The sequence below is a fragment of the Halichoerus grypus genome, chromosome 4 (assembly GCF_964656455.1).
Source record: "Halichoerus grypus chromosome 4, mHalGry1.hap1.1, whole genome shotgun sequence".
In the NCBI taxonomy this organism is placed as follows: Eukaryota; Metazoa; Chordata; class Mammalia; order Carnivora; family Phocidae; genus Halichoerus; species Halichoerus grypus.
In genome coordinates this window covers 163,288,379-163,310,472 of record NC_135715.1, presented here as the reverse complement: position 1 = coordinate 163,310,472, position 22,094 = coordinate 163,288,379, and the positions used below count along the sequence as shown (strand labels likewise).

Below are 22,094 nucleotides of genomic sequence, written 5' to 3'. Positions count from 1 at the left end.
GGCAGGAAACTCAAAGTCCCAGATTTCAGAACATAATTAAAGCCTTCCCAAAAGTTCCTTCAGTGTCTTCAGCATCTTACCTACTTCTGGCCTTATCTGATGCTGATTCAGCTGGTTCCCCACATTCCCCAAATACCAGTTGTCTTTGTTTCTTCTCAGCAGAGGGGGGATACTTCTCTGATGCTGTCCACAGAATCCAGAATGGCCTCCTTGGGCTTCACTTACCCTCCAAACTAGAGACCCCTCAACTCTATCCTCAATTTTGAAATCTGCCTTTCTCCCATCTAAATGATTCAAGGCCCAAAAAGAAATGGGCTTAATTTACATTCATGTTCCCGCCAAATTTGTTTCTTTATACCACTCTCGACCTGAATATCTAAGAGATTTGGCCCATTTTTCCATTTGTAATCAAACTAAGAAATGTTTTTCATACTTGGTTTGCAAATCCTGCAATATTAGGCTCAGAATTTAGACTTCTCCCCATTACATGTAGACCTATACTATATAAGATACAATCAAGAGAAACTTGTGCATGTCACAACTCTCTGCAAGAAACAAAATTGCCATCTTCAGGTTGATACGTTAGTACAGCAGTTTGTAGATGGAATGGTCTTTTTAAAACAAACTGTAAAAAATAAATAAGATGGATAAATTCCACTGCATAATAACCTACTGGGCAGTGCAGGGACTATGAGTAAGGACCCTATGAATAAGGACTCAGTTCCTGGGTTCAATTCTACCACATAGCACTCATACCTCTGTGTCTTTTTTTTTTCCACATCTGTAAAAAGAAAATATTAGTACCTGCCTTATGAGGTCATTTTACTTATGCAGTACCTGCCTTATGAGGTCATTTTACTTATGCATTTTACTTAAGCACGATTCATGTTATTGTTATGTTTTGATTTCTGAGTGCAGGGCTAAAAACCTTGCTGTCCAGGGAAGCAAGCCTTTTAAATCTCTTTCACTGATTTAAAGAAAGTGAATTTATGACAAGTTGCCTTTCAAATTGAATTTTGACATTTCTGGTTTTTTCCCATTATTTTCTAAATTCAATGGATGAAAGCATGGAATTTGACAGATTATTTCTTGACATTTTAGTTCCATTAGGAATACCATTTAATATTAGTTAAGCCTTGTTATGATTACAATACTATTTAAAATGAAACTATGGGAGAAAGAGATTTGGGAAAGAGAAAATATCACTTGCCACTTATTAAATTGAGATTTTAAAAGCCAAAGAAGGGAGGGAGAATTTATAAATGGCAGGTGACCTTTAAATGTCACATTCGCTAATATATAAATGTAAACACAGAAAAATGTAATATCTGGTAAAAACAGTAAACTGATCAATACAATTACATTATAGGTTCTGTGATATTATAAATTATGCTTTCAGTACAGAATATCAGTAGCTTTTTAACACCTTTTAAGATCAAATTACAATGCACTAAATTTCATCTAGTCCCCTGCATGTTATTTATAAGTATGTAGCTTACTTCTATTACTTGGACAGCTCCACGTAATTTAAACTTCTAAATATACAAGATGTTAGAGCATAAATTATTTTTAATATTGAGTTAGTAAAAAATAAGTATCACCTCATTAAGATATTCCTTCAATGACATTTACTTTAATAATTTGTCTGAATAATGTTGTTGCTATTAACCTTAGCTTACTTTCAAAAGTGAGGGAAATATAGTTCCAAGAAGAATTGGTTACTTGTGCAAATCTCAGTTTTTAACCGAATTACACAATGCAAAACAGCATACACTATTGTAACAATGGGGAAAAATGGAGTAGATACTCATATAGTTTTATAGGCCATGTCTACAGTTCTCACAGCATGAGAACAAATATTAAGAGAGCCACTGACCTCTAACACAAGAGTTTATGGCCTGTCCTTTTTGAGGAGGATTTGAGGTATGATGCTCCATTTGAAGATTCAAAAAAGAAAAAGGTGCTCTTCAATGCCTTCATTTAAAGATCCCATCGAAGAAAACACGGAGTCCCAGTATGTTACCCAAACACCCATTATGAATTCTAATGTCTAGCCAGGCCTTCTGAACATGCACTGCATGCACACTTAAAAATAACAGTCACTTAACTTTTACTTGTTTCTGATTTCAGGGACAGGGCTGGGAACAATCTAGTCAACAGTCACGAAGGGTCTGACACAGTGCACACACTAGTAAATACTCATAGAATATGCGGCGTTAAACTAAAGACACTCAAAATATAGACTGGTTAGTGTAAGCAAACAGCATCCTTCCACCTAAGTTCCCGCCCCAGTCACTGATGGAGAATTGCTCACAAGATTTCAACCCCAAGGGCCCCATCAGTTCTAACTTCCGAGTGTCTGTTACTAGCACCAATCAACTTTCTAACTCCAAGGAACAGACGTGGGGCGGGCCATAGTCCTGGTCAAAACTCACACCTGAAGTAAGCTATACCTTCAACTACTCCCTTAAGAAGAGTTCTCTCAAACACCTTCTAAAGCAGTGCTTCTCAAATTTCAATGGTCATTCCAATCACCTGGGAACTTGTTGAAAACCAGATTCAGAGGCAGGGGGCTTGGATTAGGGCACCAGATTGTGCATTTGTAGCCAGCCCCCAACTGACTCCCATGAAGCGTTTCCTCCTATCACCCCCTGAGAAGCAAGGCCCACAAACGCCCAGACATCCAGGTCACTTAACATTAGCAAATAAACAAAAGTTGCGAGCACAGGTAGCGCCGAATAAAGTCTCCTGGGCGCTCTGCGTCCCTTGGGCGTCGCCACCCGGTCCTGGGGCCTCTGGCAGGTGCCTCGGCCTCGGTGCGCTCGCTGGTAGCCCGCCCCGCAGCCGCGCCCCCCCGCCCCCCCGCCAGCGCGCTCACCTTCTCCCGGGTCTTCAGGTACCGCTGCAGCGCCTGCTGCGTGAGCTCCCGGACGCGCAGCTGGCCCTCCTTGCAGGGCACCACGATGCCTGTCCTGCCGAAGCACACGGTCACTTTCATCCTGGCCCCCGGTGCCCAGGCCGTGCCCGGCTGAACAGGTGTCCGGCCCCACGGGCACAGCCCCTAATGCCGGGGTACGCCCGGTGCGGGCGGGTCCGGAGCCCCCGGGCGCTTCTCCCCGGCGTCCCCTCAGGGCCCGGGGCTCGCGGCGGCGCCCCTCCGCCCGGCGTCGGCGGCCCCGCGGCGGGCGGCAATCGGGGGAGGGGGCGGCAACGCGAAGGGCTACCTCCCAGGTAGCTGGTGACCGGGGACGCGGCGGCACCGCGGCCGGGCTCCTCTGCTCCGGCTCGGGCTCCTGCTCGGGCCCGGACGAGGCGGCTGCTCCGAGCCCGCCAAAGCGAAACTGCCGGCCCGGCTCCGGCCCTGGCCCTGCCCCCTGGCCCTGGCCCTGGCCCGGCCCTGGCCCTGCCCTGGCGGCGGCGGCGGCCGGGCCGGCCCCAGGCCCCGGGCTGGAGTGGGCGGTGGCGGCGGCAGCGCGCGGGGCCGGAGTTGGGAGGAAACTTTTGCGCCGGATCCCAACTCCTCGGCGGCGCGCAGCGCTCTGGGCTCCCGCGGCCCCCGGGCCGGCCTGGGCCCGGCTCTTAAAGGGGCCGCGACGCTCCCCGGCCCCGCCGCTCACTCGGCGGCACGGGGCGGGGGCCCTTCAGCGGGTAACTGGAGCCCGGGAGCCTCGTCCCCTCACTCGATCTCTCCCTGGCTCTGTCCCTCTCGCACACACGCTGAGCTCGAGGGAATTGTAAGGGGACCTGAGAGCTACCCACCAGGGAATTGAAACCGGATCTCATAAAGCACCCTTGAGGGAATAGCTGGGAGACTGCTGAGCTACACTGTTAAAATGTGGGGACTGGAGCAAGATTCAAGGAAAGCCTGGGAGCAGGTGCTTGTCGCCACGCCCACCAAAAACACCCCAGGGAGTGGCGGCTCACAGGTACTGAGATGCAGGGATGGCCCAAGGGCCTGCCAGGACCCTTGTCTTAAGCAGAGCGCTGATTCTGTCCTCTGGAGTCCTGAGATGGCAAAACTAAAGGGTTCTTGGGGATAACGTGGTGGTGGAATCCTTCCTTTTACGGAAGACGAAACTGAGTATTTCCCCAAAAGTCACACCCCAGACCCAGAAATAATAGCATATGTTTACATATATACTTCTGAAAATGTGTCTTCTGTTGTGCATTTGACTAGAAAAAACATTTTAAACACGTTTAGGCTCATGATTTGTCAGGTGAGTGTTCACCACCTATTGAAATAGGTGTATCTGAGAAAAAAAATTAACAAAAAATATTTGTGTCATTCTTAGCTCACATATCATTGAGCTCCTTTGAGCCTAACAACACCCCTGTAAGGTAAATAACTATTTTTCCCATTTTGTGCATGAAAAATGGTGCCAAAGGAGGTTAAGGAACTGAGCTGACCGTGAAGTTAGTTATGCTAAGAGAAACTCAGTTCTTCCATGCTAAATCTCTGGTCTCCCCAAGCCGTTTTTCTGGCAAACTAGTTCATCCAACAAGATCCTCAGGGCTACATCATGTGTTTCTCTACAAAAGAATTTGTTCCTGGGGCGTCTGGGTGGTGCAATCCATTAAGGATCTGACTCTTGGTTTCTGCTCAGGTCATGATCTCAGGGTCCTGGGATCCAGCCCCCTGTAAAGGTCCCCACTCAGCGAGGAGTCTGCTTAAGATTCTCTCTCCCTCTCCCTCTGCCCCTTCCTCTCTCTCTTTCTGTCTCTCTCTCAAATAAATAAATCTTTAAAAAAATAATTTGTTCCTTTATCAAGACATTTTTAAATTGAACTTGAATTGCCTAGGATGGTATGATAATGTGCAGGAGATTTAATTAATGGGCTCATGAATTTTGAGAGTTTTAAAATTTTTTCCTCATTCATACATGCAATAAATATATATATGGTTGTCTTCTATGTACAGGGGCTTATATAAGGTCAGTGGCATCAAAGAGGATCACGTATACCAAGTTGATTTGAAAAATATATATTAGACAGTATAATTTGGGAGCAAATGCAATACAGACCAATTTAAATAAAGACAGAATCTATTTCCTCAATCTTTTCCTCATAAAATCAGAAGATCCAAAGAGTACTCCTCTGAGGCAAGATTCAATCTAGAAACTCAAACAATGTCCTCAGGGGCCATATTTCTATATCTATTGGCGCTGTGTTCCTCGATGTTCCAATTCTCAGTCAGGATCTCCCCGGAGGAGGCAAAGATGGCCACTCCCAGTGTTCCAGGTTTACACGGCCTTAAAGACAGTCATCTCAGATACCAGTAAGCCTTTTTTCTGGTGAGGACTTGCATATCCAAGCTTGAGTCACATACCTTCCCTCTGGCAAGATGATTGGCCAGACCTGGTTCACCTGCCACTAAACTAGGACTGAAAACAGGAGGGGTGAACACCCAAAAGATGGGACAGCAAAGCACATTTCACCACCACAAAATATAAGACTGCTTTCCAGCCCTCGGGGGGCTTAAAGGTAGATAGCAGGGAAGACAAGGCCTGCAGATGTGAAAAGTTAAATAGAAACTACAAAACAACAGCAAATTTGATAATCCTACTGAACGTTATTGATTTAGATGTATGCCAGGCACTGTTTAAAGTGAATATAAAGTATAAATAAAAATAGATTATATATTACATATGAACATATATATGCATATATACATATGCATCATCTATTATGTATCTGTATCTTATTTTCCTTTGCAATAATCTTATAGGAGAAGTTCTTTTGTTACCGTCCTTTTAAAGATGAAATTGAGGCAAAGGGAGGTAAAATCATATTCTTAGCAAGCAGCAGAGGCTGGATTAGAACCCAGGCAGTATGACTCCAGTCAGACTTGCTAGTAACTGCTATGCTGATCTGACTTGGTGAGTACCGAATGAGTAGAGCAAAGAAACAAATAGTTACTAATGCTGTGCATTATTATGTGACCCCTAGTTTTAACATTGTATATTTTATAGACATGTAGAATGGTATAGAACAAAGATTTTTAGCTGATGAAATGATGCATTCTTTATGTTCGTGGTTTGTTTCTTTTTTTTTTTTTTTTTTTTTTTTTTTTAGATTTTTTTTTATTTATTTATTTGAGACAGAGAGAATGAGAGAGAGAGAGAGCACATGAGAGGGGAGAGGGTCAGAGGGAGAAGCAGGCTCCCTGCCGAGCAGGGAGCCCGATGCGGGACTCGATCCAGGGACTCCAGGATCATGACCTGAGCCGAAGGCAGTCGCTTAACCAACTGAGCCACCCAGGCGCCCGATGTGGTTTGTTTCTTTTTTTCTTTGCACTTGCTCCAGACTCTTACTCTTCTGCTCAGATAATGAAGAACTTATGCTTTTCTTCACACCCCAAACTTCCTCTGGGCCCAGCTTTAGCCCCTCCTCAATACCTAGAGCCCCCAGTATCCTGGCTTTGAAAAGCCCCAGGTTAAGCAGGAAGAGCACCCAGGCTCTCCACAACCCACTTACAGAAAGATTGGAATCAGCTTGTGTGGCATGCAGAGGCTGTGTTGTCATAAGATGAAGGAAGAGACAGAGCTAGGCACACATCTGAACGATGCATTGTGCAATCCTGCACATCCTGGAGTGAACTTTAATGACCCCAAGCTAGTAATTACAAAAAGAGTTTAGTGTTACTAATTCATGTTTATTAAACAGTCAGATTTAATTTGTTCTTCAGTCTTATCACAGCATACCACAGCATATCACAGCATACATAGAAACAATTTATCATATATTAAGTGCTATAAAAGAACATAGTTACAACACACAGACATTCATGCCCAGCAAATTCCTAAATCAATATTTCATGCCCCATGGGACTTCTGGGCAGAAGACAATAAATAATTTGCCTTGATTGAGTAACACTGGAGGATTCTAGGCCTGGGTTCCATTTTCTTGTTTTGCCTGTTGGATGGATAAATATTGCCTGTGGTGTGATATTTTCCCACTTGTTATCCAACAGCTGAGCAAGCTTTGGAGGAGCTAGTGAAAATCTTATGCAGAGAACAATAATACTGACCAATATTATTAAACTGCTCTGCCTTATGAAAAGTATAACTAAAATGTCAGGTACCATCAGGCATATACTGAATAAAAAAAAAAGATAATTTTTATATATAGTTGACCAGGCATCCATTCTAGTATTTAGCACCATTAAAACAGAAAACATTTTCACCTTTCAAGGAATTTTTTATAACAAGCAGTATTTATGTCGAATTCAATATTTTTTCATGCTAATCTTCCTTCTAAGACCTTTGGAACGATTAGTACAATACATTATGTTCTTGGGGCGCCTGGGTGGCTCAGTCGGTTAAGCGTCTGCCTTCAGCTCAGGTCATGATCTCAGGAATGGAGCCCCACGTTGGGCTCAGATTCAGGCTCCCTGCTTAGCAGGGAGTCTGTTTCTCCCTCTCCATGTGCCCCTCCCCCGGCTCGTGCTCTCTCTCTCTCTCTCTCTCTCTATTTCTCTCTCAAATGAATAAATAAAATCTTAAAAGGAAAAAAAATCAATACGTTATGTTCTTAGCTTCCTTACAAAAGCAGGTGCCAGAGTGATGTCTTAAAAGAAAGAAAAATGGGTAGGAGTCTTCATTCTTTCTGTCCAAGTTTAAAAGCCAAGGGTTTCGGTTATTGTTTAATTTGGCAAGAATGGGTTTTTCTTAAGAGATGTTCATCTCTAAGTGCCTGATGGTATTCATTTGTTGACTGTTTCTTTGTTGACTCTTTCTGTAGGTGTTCTTAAAGCACAAATAATAATGTTTTACACCCTGAAGGGAGGGTTGTGAGCTATCAGCTTTTTGAAAGATCCTTGTTTATGCATATTCTGTAAGTAATACTCTTAAGTCTCCACAATGATACAGCTAGACCACCCCTCCTTATACTGAATTACACTCGATGGATATTAATGTCCTGCTTGATTTATGTTTTCCTAAAAAAAAAAAAAAAAAACCTGGATCATGAAGTGAGTATATCTTTAAGAAAAAATTAAACAACCAAAAGCAAGGAAACTCTTCAACTGATGTTGTATTAAGAGTTGAGCATTATGGGCGCCTGGGTGGCTCAGTCGTTAAGCGTCTGCCTTCAGCTCAGGTCATGATCCCAGGGTTCTGGGATCGAGTCCCACATCGGGCTCTCTGCTCAGCAGGAAGCCAGCTTCTCCCTCTCCCACTCCCCCTGCTTGTGTTCCTGCTCTCGCTATCTCTCTGTCAAATAAATAAATAAAATCTTTAAAAAAAAAAAAAAAAGAGTTGAGCATTAGTTCTATGTTTGTCCTCCATGTGTGATCTCCTTCTGAAGCACATCATGAATGCTGGCCACTAGCAAGAGGTCCTATCCAGACTAGCAAGCACCAGGTCCTCTCACCACGAGGCTTTAGTGACAGACTTAAAAAGGAGGCCCATGGTGATGATCAGGGATGCTCTCCAACAAGTTCAGTTATCCAAGGACAGCTCCTGAGGTGAGGTGGCAATCAAGCGTTCTCTTTTCAGTTCCCTCACTTTTCCTAAGGCCTCCTTCTGGGCTCGTTCTTATCCCTTTAGTTGGTGAAGTGAGTTGGTGTTGGCTTAATTGACAGGAGGTAGAGAAAGAAGTGAGATTTGACACCAGATGTCTCAATGTATCAAAGGATTAGAGGCAGAACAAGTAGACTGGAGCTAGACAGACTGAGGTTCCAAAGCCACTTACGTCTAATACATGGTGAGGCAGGCTTCACGGCGTCTCTTGACCAAATGGCATGATCACATACATAAAGCACCCAGCACATAGTAGGCAAAATCTATTGCCATCTGCCACCTTTTATGCTATTTACTAGCATTTCTAAATGCCATGTATTTTCACTGTGCCTGAAACTACTCCTGGAAAGAAACATATCAAGTGGCGCTCAGAAGCTACACATCATCATTCTCATGAAAGTTTTTGAAGCCTGAGTGTAATTCGATCTGTAATGAAGGGGCCACCCTCGCAGCAAAACAGTAAGATTTGTGTCATGTTTCCCAATCTACATATTACGAAATGTGTTGCTCAAAAAATAATCCTGGTCATAATAGCCTAGTACATGAGGATCATAGAATTCCAGAACTGAAAGTGGCCTTAGAGATTATTTGTATAACCCCCTCATTTCATAGATGAGGACACTAAGGACTGGAAAGATCAGGTGAGCAGCCAAAACCAATACCCAGATCCTTCAGGGTGTACTCCGGCACTTTCTTCACTTTCCTGTCTGCCTGGTAATAGAATTTATTTATTTATTTATTTATTTATTTATTTATTTATTTATCTTTTAGAGAGAGAGTTGAACAGCGGGGGTGGGGGGGTGGAGAGGGTGAGCAGAGAGAGAGGGAGAAAGAGAATCTCAATCAGGTTCTACACTCATCGCAGAGCCCCACACGGGGCTCAATCCCACAACCCCAAGGTCATGACTGAGATCACGACCTGAGCCAAAACCAAGAGTTGGATGCCCAACTGATGAGCCACCCAGGTACCCCAGCCTGGTAATAGCATTTAAAACAACAGATATTTGACGAACATTGGTTCAAGGCTTTGAACTTTCACTGGGCCAGGAGGTGATGGTAAAGAGCTCATTCTTCTATCTCTTCCTGCTGTTGTGATTTAAACTTAAGATTCTGAACCCTTGTTCTTGCTGTGATTGTAAATGGCAAAAAGATTTGCTAAGTGTTGGGGCGCCTGGGTGGCTGAGTTGGTTAAGTGTCAGACTCTTGGTTTCTGCTCAGGTCATGATCTCAGAGTCCTGGGATGGAACCCTGGCCTCTGTCTTGGGGTCCCCACTCAGCAGGGTGTCTGCTGTCCCCTCTCCCCAACTCTCTCCCTCTGTCCCTCCCCCTCAGTTGTGCACTCTCTCTCTCTTTCTAAAATAAATAAATCTTTTTTAAAAAAAGATTTGCTGTGTGTTAAAATGACTATTTCAGGAAATAAAAAACCATCAAAAGATTTTTAAGCAGGAGAATGACATGATCAGATTTCTGCTTGGTAGATACAGAGGACCTGTGAGACAGACAAAAGCCTTGTTTAGTTCATTCATTCTGTCATTCATTTCTTTATGCATCAGTATTTACTGAACACCTATAATCTGCTGAGCACAAAGAGATCACAAAGCTTCCTCTGGCGAGGAAGACAGATGACAAATGACTAACCAAATAAACAAAATATTTACAGATTGTGAAAAGGTGTAATGAAGGGTATAAACAGCAGGCTGTGTGATAGAGAATACATGAGTAAGAGACAACCTGTTTAGATTGGTTGGACCAGAGAAAAAAGTAACTTTTGTAAGAAACCCAGAGAAGGAGCAGGGGATGAGGTTGAAGAGACTGTCTACAGCAATGGCCTCCAAAAAGACTAAGGCAATTTAGGGGCGCCTGGGTGGCTCAGTCGTTAAGCGTCTGCCTTCGGCTCAGGTCATGATCCCAGGGTCCTGGGATCGAGCCCCGCATCGGGCTACCTGCTCCGTGGGAAGCCTGCTTCTCCCTCTCCCACTCCCCGTGCTTGTGTTCCCTCTCTCGCTGTGTCTCTCTCTGTCAAATAAATAAATAAAATTTAAAAAAAAGAAAAAAAGAAAGAAAAAAAAAGACTAAGGCAATTTAGATGATGGGGAGGGCAGATTGGAGTACTCTTTCAGGCTCTGTCTCAGATATAAGGTGGCAAGATTTTAGGAGGAATCAGGAAAGACTGGTTTCTGGTTAGGAGGGGGGTTTATTTTTATTTATTTATCTTAAGATTTTTATTTATTTATTTGACAGAGAGAGCGGGCGCAGGAACACAAGCAGGTGGAGTGGGAGTGGGAGAAGCAGGCTTCCCACGGAGCAGGGAGCCCAATGCGTGACTCAATCCCAGGACGCTGGGATCATGACCTGGGCCGAAGGCAGACACTTAACGACTGAGCCACCCAGGCGCCCCTGGAGGTGGGTTTATTAATTAAAGATAGAGAATCTTGGAAAGGTCAGGGTGTGCTGAGGATAGTAGGGGAAGAAGAGTAAGTGCAGTTTAGCACATTTTGAATTTTAGTGTGCCTATAAGGGAACCAGGTAGAAGTGCTTAGTTAGCCAGAAATACAAGGTTTCAAGCTCAGGAATCTGAAGACTAGGTATGTGGATTTCGGGGACATAGATTTGAAGTTCAACTCATCAGAATGGAGGAGATCAGTCAGAGAAGGAATTTGGAATGAAAAGGCAACAAGACTTAGACTAGAATCATGGAGAATGTCAGTATTTAAGAAGAGAGAAATCCAGCAGTTACGCATGTGTATGGGAATGCATTATTAATTACAAGTTATTGTGTTTATTCTATATAAGGTATTATCAGTTTTGAAGGTGTGATAAGAAAGGGTGCCCTAGTGAAGTCATAATGGTAGAGAACAGGAAATTTAATGTTAAGAATGAGAAGCAAGATACTTTGACTGGAACAGATAGGCTTCATTGGAGCATAACATAGGATATAAGGTTATAAAGATACAGAAAGAAAGAAATGAGGGAAATGATTGAGGGAGAGCTCTGAGAACTTGACAGAGAAGTTTGGTTCTGTTTCACCAAAGAAATATCCTCTAGGTGCTTGAGCAAAGGAGTAATATGCATAAAATAGCATTCGATAGTAATTATTCTGACATCTTCATGTACAAAGAATTAGAGTAGCAAATGACTGAAGAGGCACCTGGGTAGCTCAGTTGGTTGGGTGTCCCACTCTTGATTTCAGCTCCAGTCATGGTCATGATCTCAGGCCAAGGGATCAAGCCTGGCTACAAGCTCTGGGTTGGGCTCCATGCCCAGGGGGGGAGTCTTCTTCTCTCCTTCTCCCTCTGCCCCTTGCCCTGCCCATGGGTGTGAGCCAAACTCTTTCTCTCTGAAGTGAATAAATAAATCTTAAAAAAAAAAAGAAAGAAAGAAAGTGAAGGTTGGGGAGGATCCAACAGAAGTTTGTTGGAGTAAATCACACAAAACTAAATTTAAGTATGTTAAATGTAAATTTATCCAATGTATATATAGTTGTAGAATATCCCCACGTGTACATGTATTTATCCAAAGTAATAGACTATGGGACTGTTTAATGTCCAGTCCTATGACTATACTATTCCATGCATGGGAAATGAGGGAGTGCCATATGACTCAGGGTCCAGTCAGACAAACTGAAAACATACCCCATCTCAAAGGGAATCAAGTATAAGAAATTAATTACACTGTCAATGGAGGAGCTGAAAAGCCAAACAAGAAATAGTAAGGCAACTCAGAGATTAGCCATAGCATGAAACTGCTTCTTTCTCTAGCATTAGTTGGATTCTGGGAGGAGGTAATATTAGCAGAACCCAGAAACTGGGCAGCTTGGCAGAAGCTAGAACTGTAGCGGAAATTGCCTTGCCGAAACTGGGAGCCCAGAGAAAGGAACTGTCCAGAAACTATAAGGAGCTATAGTCTTAAAAACACAGCCAGAAGAGGAGGAGGAAGGTAGGGAAAAAGGAGGGAGAGGAAGAAGGAGGGAAAAGGGAAGAGGGGAGAAGAGTGGGGAGGGAGGGAAGAGGAGGAAGGAAGTGAGGGAAGGAGGGATAACCATACCCCTAGACTCTGCTCTCCTGCCCTCCATCCTTCTACCAGGGCCTCATACTAGCCGATCTAGCTAGAAGCCAGTGAGCAAGGAGAAGGGCAGGGAGGCATTTGGGAGTAAACATAATGACTGGCCCAGAAGTCATTTCCTGGTGGGCTGTGATAGTAATTCATAAACAGAGATTTTAATTCTCACTAACATTTTAGATTTAGGAATAGCACTAATAATATTTCTAATTCACTTTGGTATATTTGTGAAAATAATTTTTTCTCCCAGCATAGACAAAATTCATGCTTTTCTCAAGAGAAAGTGCTTCTACATTTTAACAGTGAAATAGCAGCTTTTCTCTGATTGCCAAATAACTATTAATTTCCATCATTTAAGAAATTAAAAAAATTCTAACCCTTACTCAGTCATCAAACTCAAATTAATAGTTTTGTTTAGCTATGATTACACAGGCCTATAAGCAGCAAATCCAAAAATCCTATTAATATTAAATGTTGAATACGTCTAACTACAATGTTATCTGATAATATTTCATTTATTTTATATACCATAATTTTAGACACTAATCCATGGATTTATGACAGAAGCTTTGAAGACTATCCAAGTCTAAAGTTGTGATTCCTTTGTATAAAATTATTTGTAAAAGCCATTAATACTTTACTACATGTGGACATGAATAGTAAGTGTGATTTTTTATTTCAACACTATCAGGAAAATTTGATTTAATTAGTATTTGTCCTTTAAGAATGTGTACTCTTGTTAGTACATACTTGTTATAACTCTTTGCAATTATTTTCAAACTCATTTTTATATAACCAGAATTCAAATATAATAAAGAATACAAATAGGTTATATGTGGATTTCAACATATTTCACAAGACCTAAAAGGGGTAACTTCACAGCAAATAAAAAGAGCTATCGATTTGCCAAGTGCAGTGTAAGCTTTTGGTACGTGATACCCCCAAACGGTTGTATAAATGAGGGGTAGCATATGTTGATCATGACCTCTACCAAATCCAGTGAGCTTTTTCTAGCTGCAAATTCCTTATTGTAGACCCCTACTCAAAACAGCAGTGCCAAGCTCTTTGAAGGACTAGGATTGCTGTTGATTACACCAAGAGTGGCTCCTAATGCAATGACAGCCATCCATAGGCCAACTGGTGATCCAAGACATAACCTGATGTTAAGAGTTATACCTGATAAAGTAACTGGTGATTGGCTAAGCTGATCAAACTGACTCCTTGTAGTCAGAGGTTTGGCTACTTGTTAATGAAAGAACTAAAAGGCCAATTCAATTCTAGAGACTCCAGTGGTCCACGAAAAAGAAGAGAGCTCTTCTGGAGCCTCAGTTTCCACAAACCTCCCAGTACCAAGCTGCAGGCACTGTCATCACAATAACCCATTATTTTTCATTACATCATTTTCAGTGAGGCCAATCTGTAAACCAAAACCAACTATCTCTAGCAAAGAACACAGGTATTAATAAATACAAAAGAAATAAGTTCATGAACAGTAAGTTGATGAACAATAAGTCATGGACCCAAGGGTTTTAAAATATATTGTTGTCAGTATGAACCCAGGGTCTGTTAGCAATGAACTGGATTAGAACTGGAGTAACCTGGCAGTTCATGGATACTTGAATAACATTTCTTGAGGAAAGGAATTTGAACACTGATTTTTAGGAGTTGCTAAGGATGTCAGGAGTGGGAAGATCCAGCCTGAGTCAAGGAATGTGACTTTTCTGCCTTCCAGGATAGAGGGATAGATGTTTCCCTCTAAGTCCTAAATAACTGTATTTGAACATTGCACTATGGCGGACACATACAGAAGCAATGAAATTCCATTCTTGAGAAACAACATGTTAGGAGGAACTCCTTGGAAGAGCATTTGCACCCCCCTATAGCAACAGTGTATGCTGTGATACATCACATAGGTCCACCTTGAGGACTGGACACTCATTCTCCTGGTGCCAGAATTGTTGGTAGCTGAGGTTTTCAGCTGAAATACCATCCAATCTCCCTCAGTGGAATAGATCCAACAGAACCTACCCCAAATCATACCTTATTCACAGGGCAGCCCACATGCTGACATACATTGAATGATCTACTAGAGTGAGGAGGGTAAAGGTCCAGGTCCCTTGCCTTAGGACTGGTCAACTCTGAATGGTCATCTCAGTTACAGTGGACTTTTGTTGAAAATGCCTCTGCATGTAGTTCCTTTCTCTGCACTATCCTACTTCGTTTACTTCCACACAAGAATTATTTTGAGCATACTCCCCAGTGAATGTCTACATATGAGTCTCCAACTCAGAGTCTATTTTCCAGATAATCCAACCTAAGACACACTGTAATAAAAAAACTCTGTTAAGAATTCACAAGCACAATGCTTTGCACATAAATGAAGGCTTAGGATGACTAATAAACGAACTTAAAGGTAAAAATAAATGGATAAATAAATTAGAGAATATATTGTAAATGCTTCCAGTTGTTAAAAAAAAAAAAAAGACAGACTAGCAGAAAATACAGCCAAAGATACTGTTTATGATAATTCAGTAGTGGTGGTTCACAATTGGCCCAGATACAATGGCCTAAACTTCCATTATCTGAATGCCTTTGGGCAGGGCTCCTAGAGGCATAGAAGAGTCAGTCTGGGGAAGGCAGTCACTACAAGAAAAACACACCTCTGATGTCTCATATTCTATCTAAAAGTATAATTTGAATTTTGCATTAGAACTCATAGTACATCCATATTGTTTTAATAAAAAATACGTTTTGGATTACTTCCTATCAGGAAAAAAATTTCTCCCCACCTCTTTGGCTAGAGGATAAGATGCTATTTCAATTAGTCTTTCAACTTCATCCAGGCAATTTCTCATCTCTGCCTGAGGTTTATAACGTTTTGTGAAGTCAATCATCTAAATATGCGTCTAAAAACGGTAATAGATTCTTTGCAGCTTTATGAGCTAGACCAGAGTAATCACTGAGGAAATGCCCATTCAGTCATTCAGCAAATATTTATCAAGTGACTACTATAGATCAGGTTCTGTTTTAGGATATGCAGTGTGCTATAGGCTGAATGTTTGTGTCCCCTCCAAATTCATATAGTGAAATCCTAATCCCCAGTGTGATGGTATTTGGAAGTGGAGCTTTGGGGGTGATCATGAGGATGGAGCCTTCATGAATGGACTTAGTGCCCTTCTAAAAGAAACCCCTGGAGGGCTCAGTCACCCCTTCCACCAGGTGAAAACACTTGAGAAGATGGCCATCTATAAACTAAGAGGCATACTCTTACCAGACATGGAATCTGCTGCTACCTTGATCTTTAGCTTCTCCGGAACTGTGAGGTATAAATTTCTGTTGCTTATAAGCCACTCAGTCAATGATATCCTGTTATAACAGCCCAAACAGACAAAGACACGGTTGTAAACATGAGATATAATCCCTCTGCTCACCCGGAGGTTACATGTTATTGAGAAGATACTGAGATCAGCAGAATGTGGCCAAGAGGGAATTAGTGAAAATTTTCATTCTACTATTGGTGAAAATTTCAGTAAAGTCTTTCTCCTGTGAGATTGTGTCACTTCTGACATATAGAGGCGGATAAGTGATTTTGATCTACTTGTCCGTTTCATATGTGCCTTGGAGAAATACTGAAAGGATATTTTAAGTGATGAAAGACAACTGATGAGAGGACTGTTTATTTCTCAATCTATAATTTTCACCAAATTTAAGAACTAAGAGTGGTGATCCATAGAATCAACTTTCTTTAGCCAACTCTCAAACTTTGTTTTCATTACAACCATTTTGTCATGTGCAATGAGAGCTTCCACAGTTTTGCCTTGTAGACACTGATTGTAAGAACCGTCAAAATTAAAAAAAAAAAAAATCTGCTACTAAACCAATTTTTTTAGCTACTCCTTAATTTACAGTTAAGGGGAACAATGAATTCATTCTCCTCTTCTAAGATTTTACCCCTAATCCTAATCTTCTCTCTCTTTCTCTCAATCTCCCTCCCACTCCCTCTCTCTTTATGAGGTAAAATAAAAATTCAATCTTGAGGAAGTCAGTCCTGTACCTTTTCCTACCCAATTAATGTGCATCTGGGTAGTTGGCTAAGTTTTCAAAATTGCTTCTCATTTTATTACCAATGACCTCACCTAAAACCACCGGATTTGGGAATTTTTAGTTTTAATCAGTCAGGGTTCTAGGAAGCCTGCTTAAATTGGGTTAAGTGATGAGACTTTAATAAAGGGCACTTTACAGGTGTGGGCAGCTTTATGTAAACCAACAGTGGAAAGAGCAATACTTCAGAGTTGGCAAAATGGGAACAAATGACCACCCGTCTGCAGAGTGTTATGGAAAGGGCCATTTGACATGACTGCGAGCCTAGGCAGCCATGTGGCAGGAAGGGAACTGGGGGAATAAATGCAGCAATACAGTGACACACCTCAGAACTCAGAGTTCAACTAAGCAAATCGGCTCAAAAGGGTGAGGCTAGAGTCAGTAAAAGCTAAACCAGAACTGTAACTCGTGAAGGGTTGGCTAATGAGTTTCCAGATTAAATTCCAATCAAGAGATTAGAGGAAGGCAGTAGTCAAAGCCTGGCAATTAGCATGTTGAAAACTGTGGCAAAGACAATAACATTAACATATCTAAGAGAAAATTGTGTTACAAGAAAACTCTCTCAAAGTTCCCTGAGGAAAAAAGGAGGGACTGAGAACTTGGCCTGTCAGTCCCTAACTCAGACCAAGAAAGAAGCGCCCTCACCAGGAGATTCCAGTCCTCTCTGTGGTTGGTGCTTTCCTCAGTGGGGGGAGAATCTATTTCAAGCACTCTTAGCTGAAGAACCCTTCATTAAGAAAACCTAATTCCCATTTGTTTGTACTTAATATTCACCAAGCAATCTCGACTGTAGGTTACATTTCCATCTGTTTGCCTCAGGGAGAAAATGTGAGATCCAAACACCACTTCATGAACGTCTAGTCCAAGTGCCACCTTGAAGCCGGGTGCATCAGTTAAGGGCACAGGCGGCTGAGCCAGATGTCTGGGTCCTGAGCTGGGCTCTGCCACTTGGGATCTTGGGCAAGTTACTCAACCTTTCTGTGTCTCCGTTTCTTTGTTGTAAAGGGAATTAATAGTAGAACATATGTACCTTATAGAATTGTTATGAGAATTGACACGAGGGGTGCTGTCAGCCAGCTAAGTGTCCAACTCTTGATCTCAGCTCAGGTCTTGATCTCAGAGTCGTGAGTTCAAGCCCCACGCTGGGCATGGAGCCTACTTAAAAAGAAAAAAGAGAGAGAATTGATATGAGATAAAAGAATTTAGAGCAGAGGTTTTGTTTTGTTTTGTTTTGTTTTGTTTTAATTTAAACTACAATTTTTGTGAATTCAGTTGGTTTGAGTCAGTTCCCCAACACTTTATCATTTGGGGGCTCTGAACGGCTCTCTATTAGCCAGACACACAGACTAAGAAGCAGGCCTGTGACTACCCAATGATAGAATCCCTGGAAATCACCTCCGGACAATACCACCTTTCTGTTGTGTGGTGGGTGAGAACGGGACAGGGGGAGGTGCGAGTTGCTTACCTAAGTCTGATTCCTACAGCTCTATGGCCAAAGAACACGCTGCCACATAACTTCCAGTCTGGAGGCAATAAGGGAATGGAATCTGGCTGTGGGGCAGCTTCCCAGCCTCTTTACCTGCTTTTTCCCCCAGCCTTTCATCTTGGTAGGGAAAATCCAGACTCAAATGAGGTAGAGCTGAAAGTCCTTGGGAAAAGTACACTGTGCACATGCAAGATTTTATTGCTCAAATCACTTTGCCCAAGGGCTCAGGCTCCAAGGCTAACGTACAGCTTTTGAGGAAGTCTAGTTTCGGAGGTATGTCTGTCATCTAGCATAAGCAGGAGCAAGGAGCAAAGGTTAAGGGTTCCTTCTAAAGCAGAATCACCTAGCACTAGAGAGATGACAAGATACTCTTTGCAGTGTGGTTCTTTGAGTCCGAACAAATCCATACAACAACTTTTGAAATAGTAATCATGCTGTATCCGTGAATGCACCTCGCCATCCGTAAGTTCTATAAATGAACTCCTCTGAACTAGAACTCTCAGTGCACGCTCTTCAAATTTCCCACCAGAAGTCACAAAACTACCAGTAAAGTTCATATTGGGGAAGCCGTCAGCTCCACTGCTTCTGTATGCTCTGTCTACTCCACCGGAACTCTGACCTGAATAACACCATCGCTTTTCTTGAAGAAGGCTCCCACCACATGGCTCTTTACTCAGACTCAGGTCCCATTGCTTTTCCCAGACAATGATCCTGCCAAGGTGTAGCTAGCTCTGCTCTGTGAACACCAGCCATCTGTTGATGCCACCCTCTCTGCATCCTGCAGCTGTTGTATCCTCACCTTAAACGTGGCACCAGCCAGGGGCCTGGCGGGAGACAGATGGTACACTCATAGGGTTCACTGAAAAGAGTTTAATGTAGGGCCTCTTGCAGATGTGGGCAGGGTGAAGGGAGCTGACCAGGAATGTTGTTGAGAAATTTAACAAGCAAGAAGCCCACTGGCTAGAGGCCTGAAGATGCAAGATGAGAGGGCGGCTGCCAGCTTCTAGAGATAGCCGATCTCTCTTCTTCTCTTCTCCATTTGCCAGGGGTTCTTATTAGCTGAATCCAACTTGAAAACATGGGCAAGGAAGCCTTAGTGATGCAGTCCCTGGTGGGTTTCTCCAGGGGTGGCAAAGGACCTAGGAAAGTAAACAGAGACTCATTGTCACAAACATACTCCTCTACCATTCTTTTTAAAATAATATTGACTGGCTTTCTCTCTCTTGATTATAAAAGTAATATATGTTTAGGGCACCTGGGTGGCTCAGCTGGTTGAGCATCTAACTCTTGGTTTCGCTCAGGTCATGGTCTCAGCAGGGACTCTGCTTGAGATTCTTTCCCCTCCTCCCTCTCCGTCCCCCTCTACTCCTCCCCCCATGCATGCTCTCTCTCTGAAATAAATAAATAAAATCTTTAAAAAAATAATATATGTTCATGTAGAACAACTCTAACATACAAAAAAGTACATATAAGAAAATAAGAGCAACCCATAATTCTGTTACCCAAAGCCAACCACTATTTACATAATATCTGTATCATTTGGGTTCTACTTTTTTATATTTAACAAGATATTATGAGCATTTCACCTATGTCACTAAATATTATTTTAAAACATTATTTTTTTAGTGGCTGCATAGATTTCCATCTTTTGGGTTCACCAAGATTTGTGTACCCGTTCTATTAATGTTAGCATTTAGATTATTTCTATTTCTTTACTATTATACATAATATTGAAGCAACTACCCTCATATGTCAATATGATTATTTTCTTAGAAGTGCTAGGAATGGAATTACTGAGTATCACATTTTATAAACAGTTCAGGGCTCTTTATGTATATTGTCAAATTATACTCTGCCAACAGTATAGAGGAATACCTATCTCCCCAAGCCCTCAACTCCTGGAGAATCAGTCTCACATTTAATTTTGCTTGCTACAATCAGGTAGCTCAATGGTAATGAATTGTACAATAGTAGACACATAAATTTTGTGGCAGAGCAGGCCAGAAGAAATGTTGACTATGGGAGAGAGTGTAGAAAGGAGGCAAGAACACTGATGACTTCAGTTCATGTCTCTGGGATCTGGTACATCATCTAGCACAAAGAACGTGCTCATTAAGATGGTGAAACAAAGAAATCCAAAGTTTCTAACTTGCGCACTGGCTAGTGGGGATGCTCTAAATTGAGAGAAAAACAACAGTCCACCCAGGCCCTATCTTGTAAACAAAGCTAGCCCTCCTAGCACTGCAAACACTGAGTGAGCTTGAGTCCATGCTGGGCAACAGGGCTGTTTATACAAGGTCGCTCTTGAACCACCTCACCTTGCTTTTATTTCCCTCGCTCTTGCTTAGCTCTCAGTGTCTGCTTTTGGACTCCTACCATGTTTGGATCATTAGTTTAGACAACCCCTTTAGGTTCAGCATTGAATTAAGACCATGGGGTGGTTAGCCAAAACCACCTGAGTTCGAATCCCAGTTCTGCCACTATTTCAATGCCCTAGGTTTCAATTTCCTTTTGTGTAACTGGGTCTAATGACAGTATCCATAATGCTATCATAAATTACCACAAACTTAGTGGTTTCAAACAACACAGGTTTTTATTTTACAGTCTGAGGGTCAAAGGTCTGAAACCACTCTTCACGACAAAATTCAAGGTACTGGCTGGACTATATTTCTTCTGGAGATAGTAGGGGAAAATTCCTTCCTATCCTTTTGCAGCTTCTAAGAGGTCCCACATTCCTTGGCTCAGCACTTCATCACTTCAACCTCTGCCTCCATTTTCACCTCCCATTCTCTGCCTCTGACCCTCCTGCCTCCTTCTTATAAGGACCCTCTGATTACATTGCGCCCACTCAGATAATCCAGGATAATCTTCCTCTCTTGAGATCCTTAACTTAATCACACCTACAAAGTCCATTTTGCCATAAAAGGTAACACATTCACAGGTTCCATGGATTAGGACATGGGCATGGCTGGGAAGCCATTATTTGCCTTATTTTCTTGTGAAATAATAAACGATAAAAATCAAGTAAGTTGTCTGTGAAAACTGCCCAACACAGCACCTGACCTATAAGAAACAGGCAATAAATGTTGGTTATAATTTGTGCTAACCCTTTTCTCTCCTCCCTTCCTCTTCCTCATGTTGTAGACTCTATTAATTTGTTCAATTTATCCAATCTCCTTCCCTCTCCTCCTTTCTGGGGAGGAATTTCACAAAAGAGGATCTGATATAGGGGAAATTAATGAGTTCTGTTTTGAATGTGTTGAGTTTGAAATGCTTGCAGGGCAAACGGATGGAAAATGTTTAGCAGGCAACTGAGAAATTGGCTCAGAGGAAATACTGAGGCTGAATATAGATTTTGGAATCAGGAAAATAGTAGAATTCACAGGATTTGATGTAACTGATGAGAGAAGGTGTATAAAAAAGGAGAGAGCAAGATTGAAGATGGATCCTGGGAGAATCAACATTTAAGGAGAAGGAAGGAGAGGAATCTCCAAGGAGACTATGAATAAATGGATAGAGAAGTAGAAGTTCACCAAGAGGGACATGCCTTTCAGGCTAAAACAGGAGGGGATTCCAATGAGGAGAGGTGTGGTAACAAAGTTCTAGAAGGGACCAGAATGGATGAAGACTGAACTTGGCAAGTAAGTTAGCAGTGGTCTTTTTAGGTAGAATTTCAGTTTAGCAGTAGGTACATAAAGCAGATTTGAGCTGTCACAAATATTTGTTGCATGTTTTAATGAATTGTGGAGTGAATGGTGAGGAATGGAGAAACAAGTGAGGCTTCATAGAACGTGGCTGTTAAAGAAAAAGATGTGGTGGCAGGTGAATTGGTCATGATGGGCAAGGAACTATTTGTTTTAAGGTGAGGAAGACTTTTCTGTGTTTATAGGCCCCAGTGAAAGAGCCGGCAGGAAAGCTGATATTATTGA

At 42.2% G+C, this 22,094-nt stretch overlaps 1 protein-coding gene across 4 annotated transcripts in view; it reads right to left on the bottom strand.

Moving 5' to 3' along the window:
* PARD3B (par-3 family cell polarity regulator beta) overlaps positions 1–3,584 on the bottom strand; it is a 995,854-nt gene extending 992,270 nt beyond the window's left edge. For 2 of the 4 annotated variants that reach the window (XM_078071226.1, XM_078071228.1), the window contains exon 1: positions 2,879–2,919. Coding sequence is in view for 2 of the 4 variants with exons in the window: in XM_078071225.1 (XP_077927351.1) it covers positions 2,879–2,998 (120 nt within the window). In the remaining 2 variants the exon portion in view is untranslated. Of the gene's footprint in view, positions 1–2,878 lie in introns of all 4 variants that reach the window. The other 2 variants (XM_078071225.1, XM_078071227.1) reach the window with 2 other exon arrangements.
* Between the last annotated feature and the right edge of the window lie 18,510 nt (positions 3,585–22,094).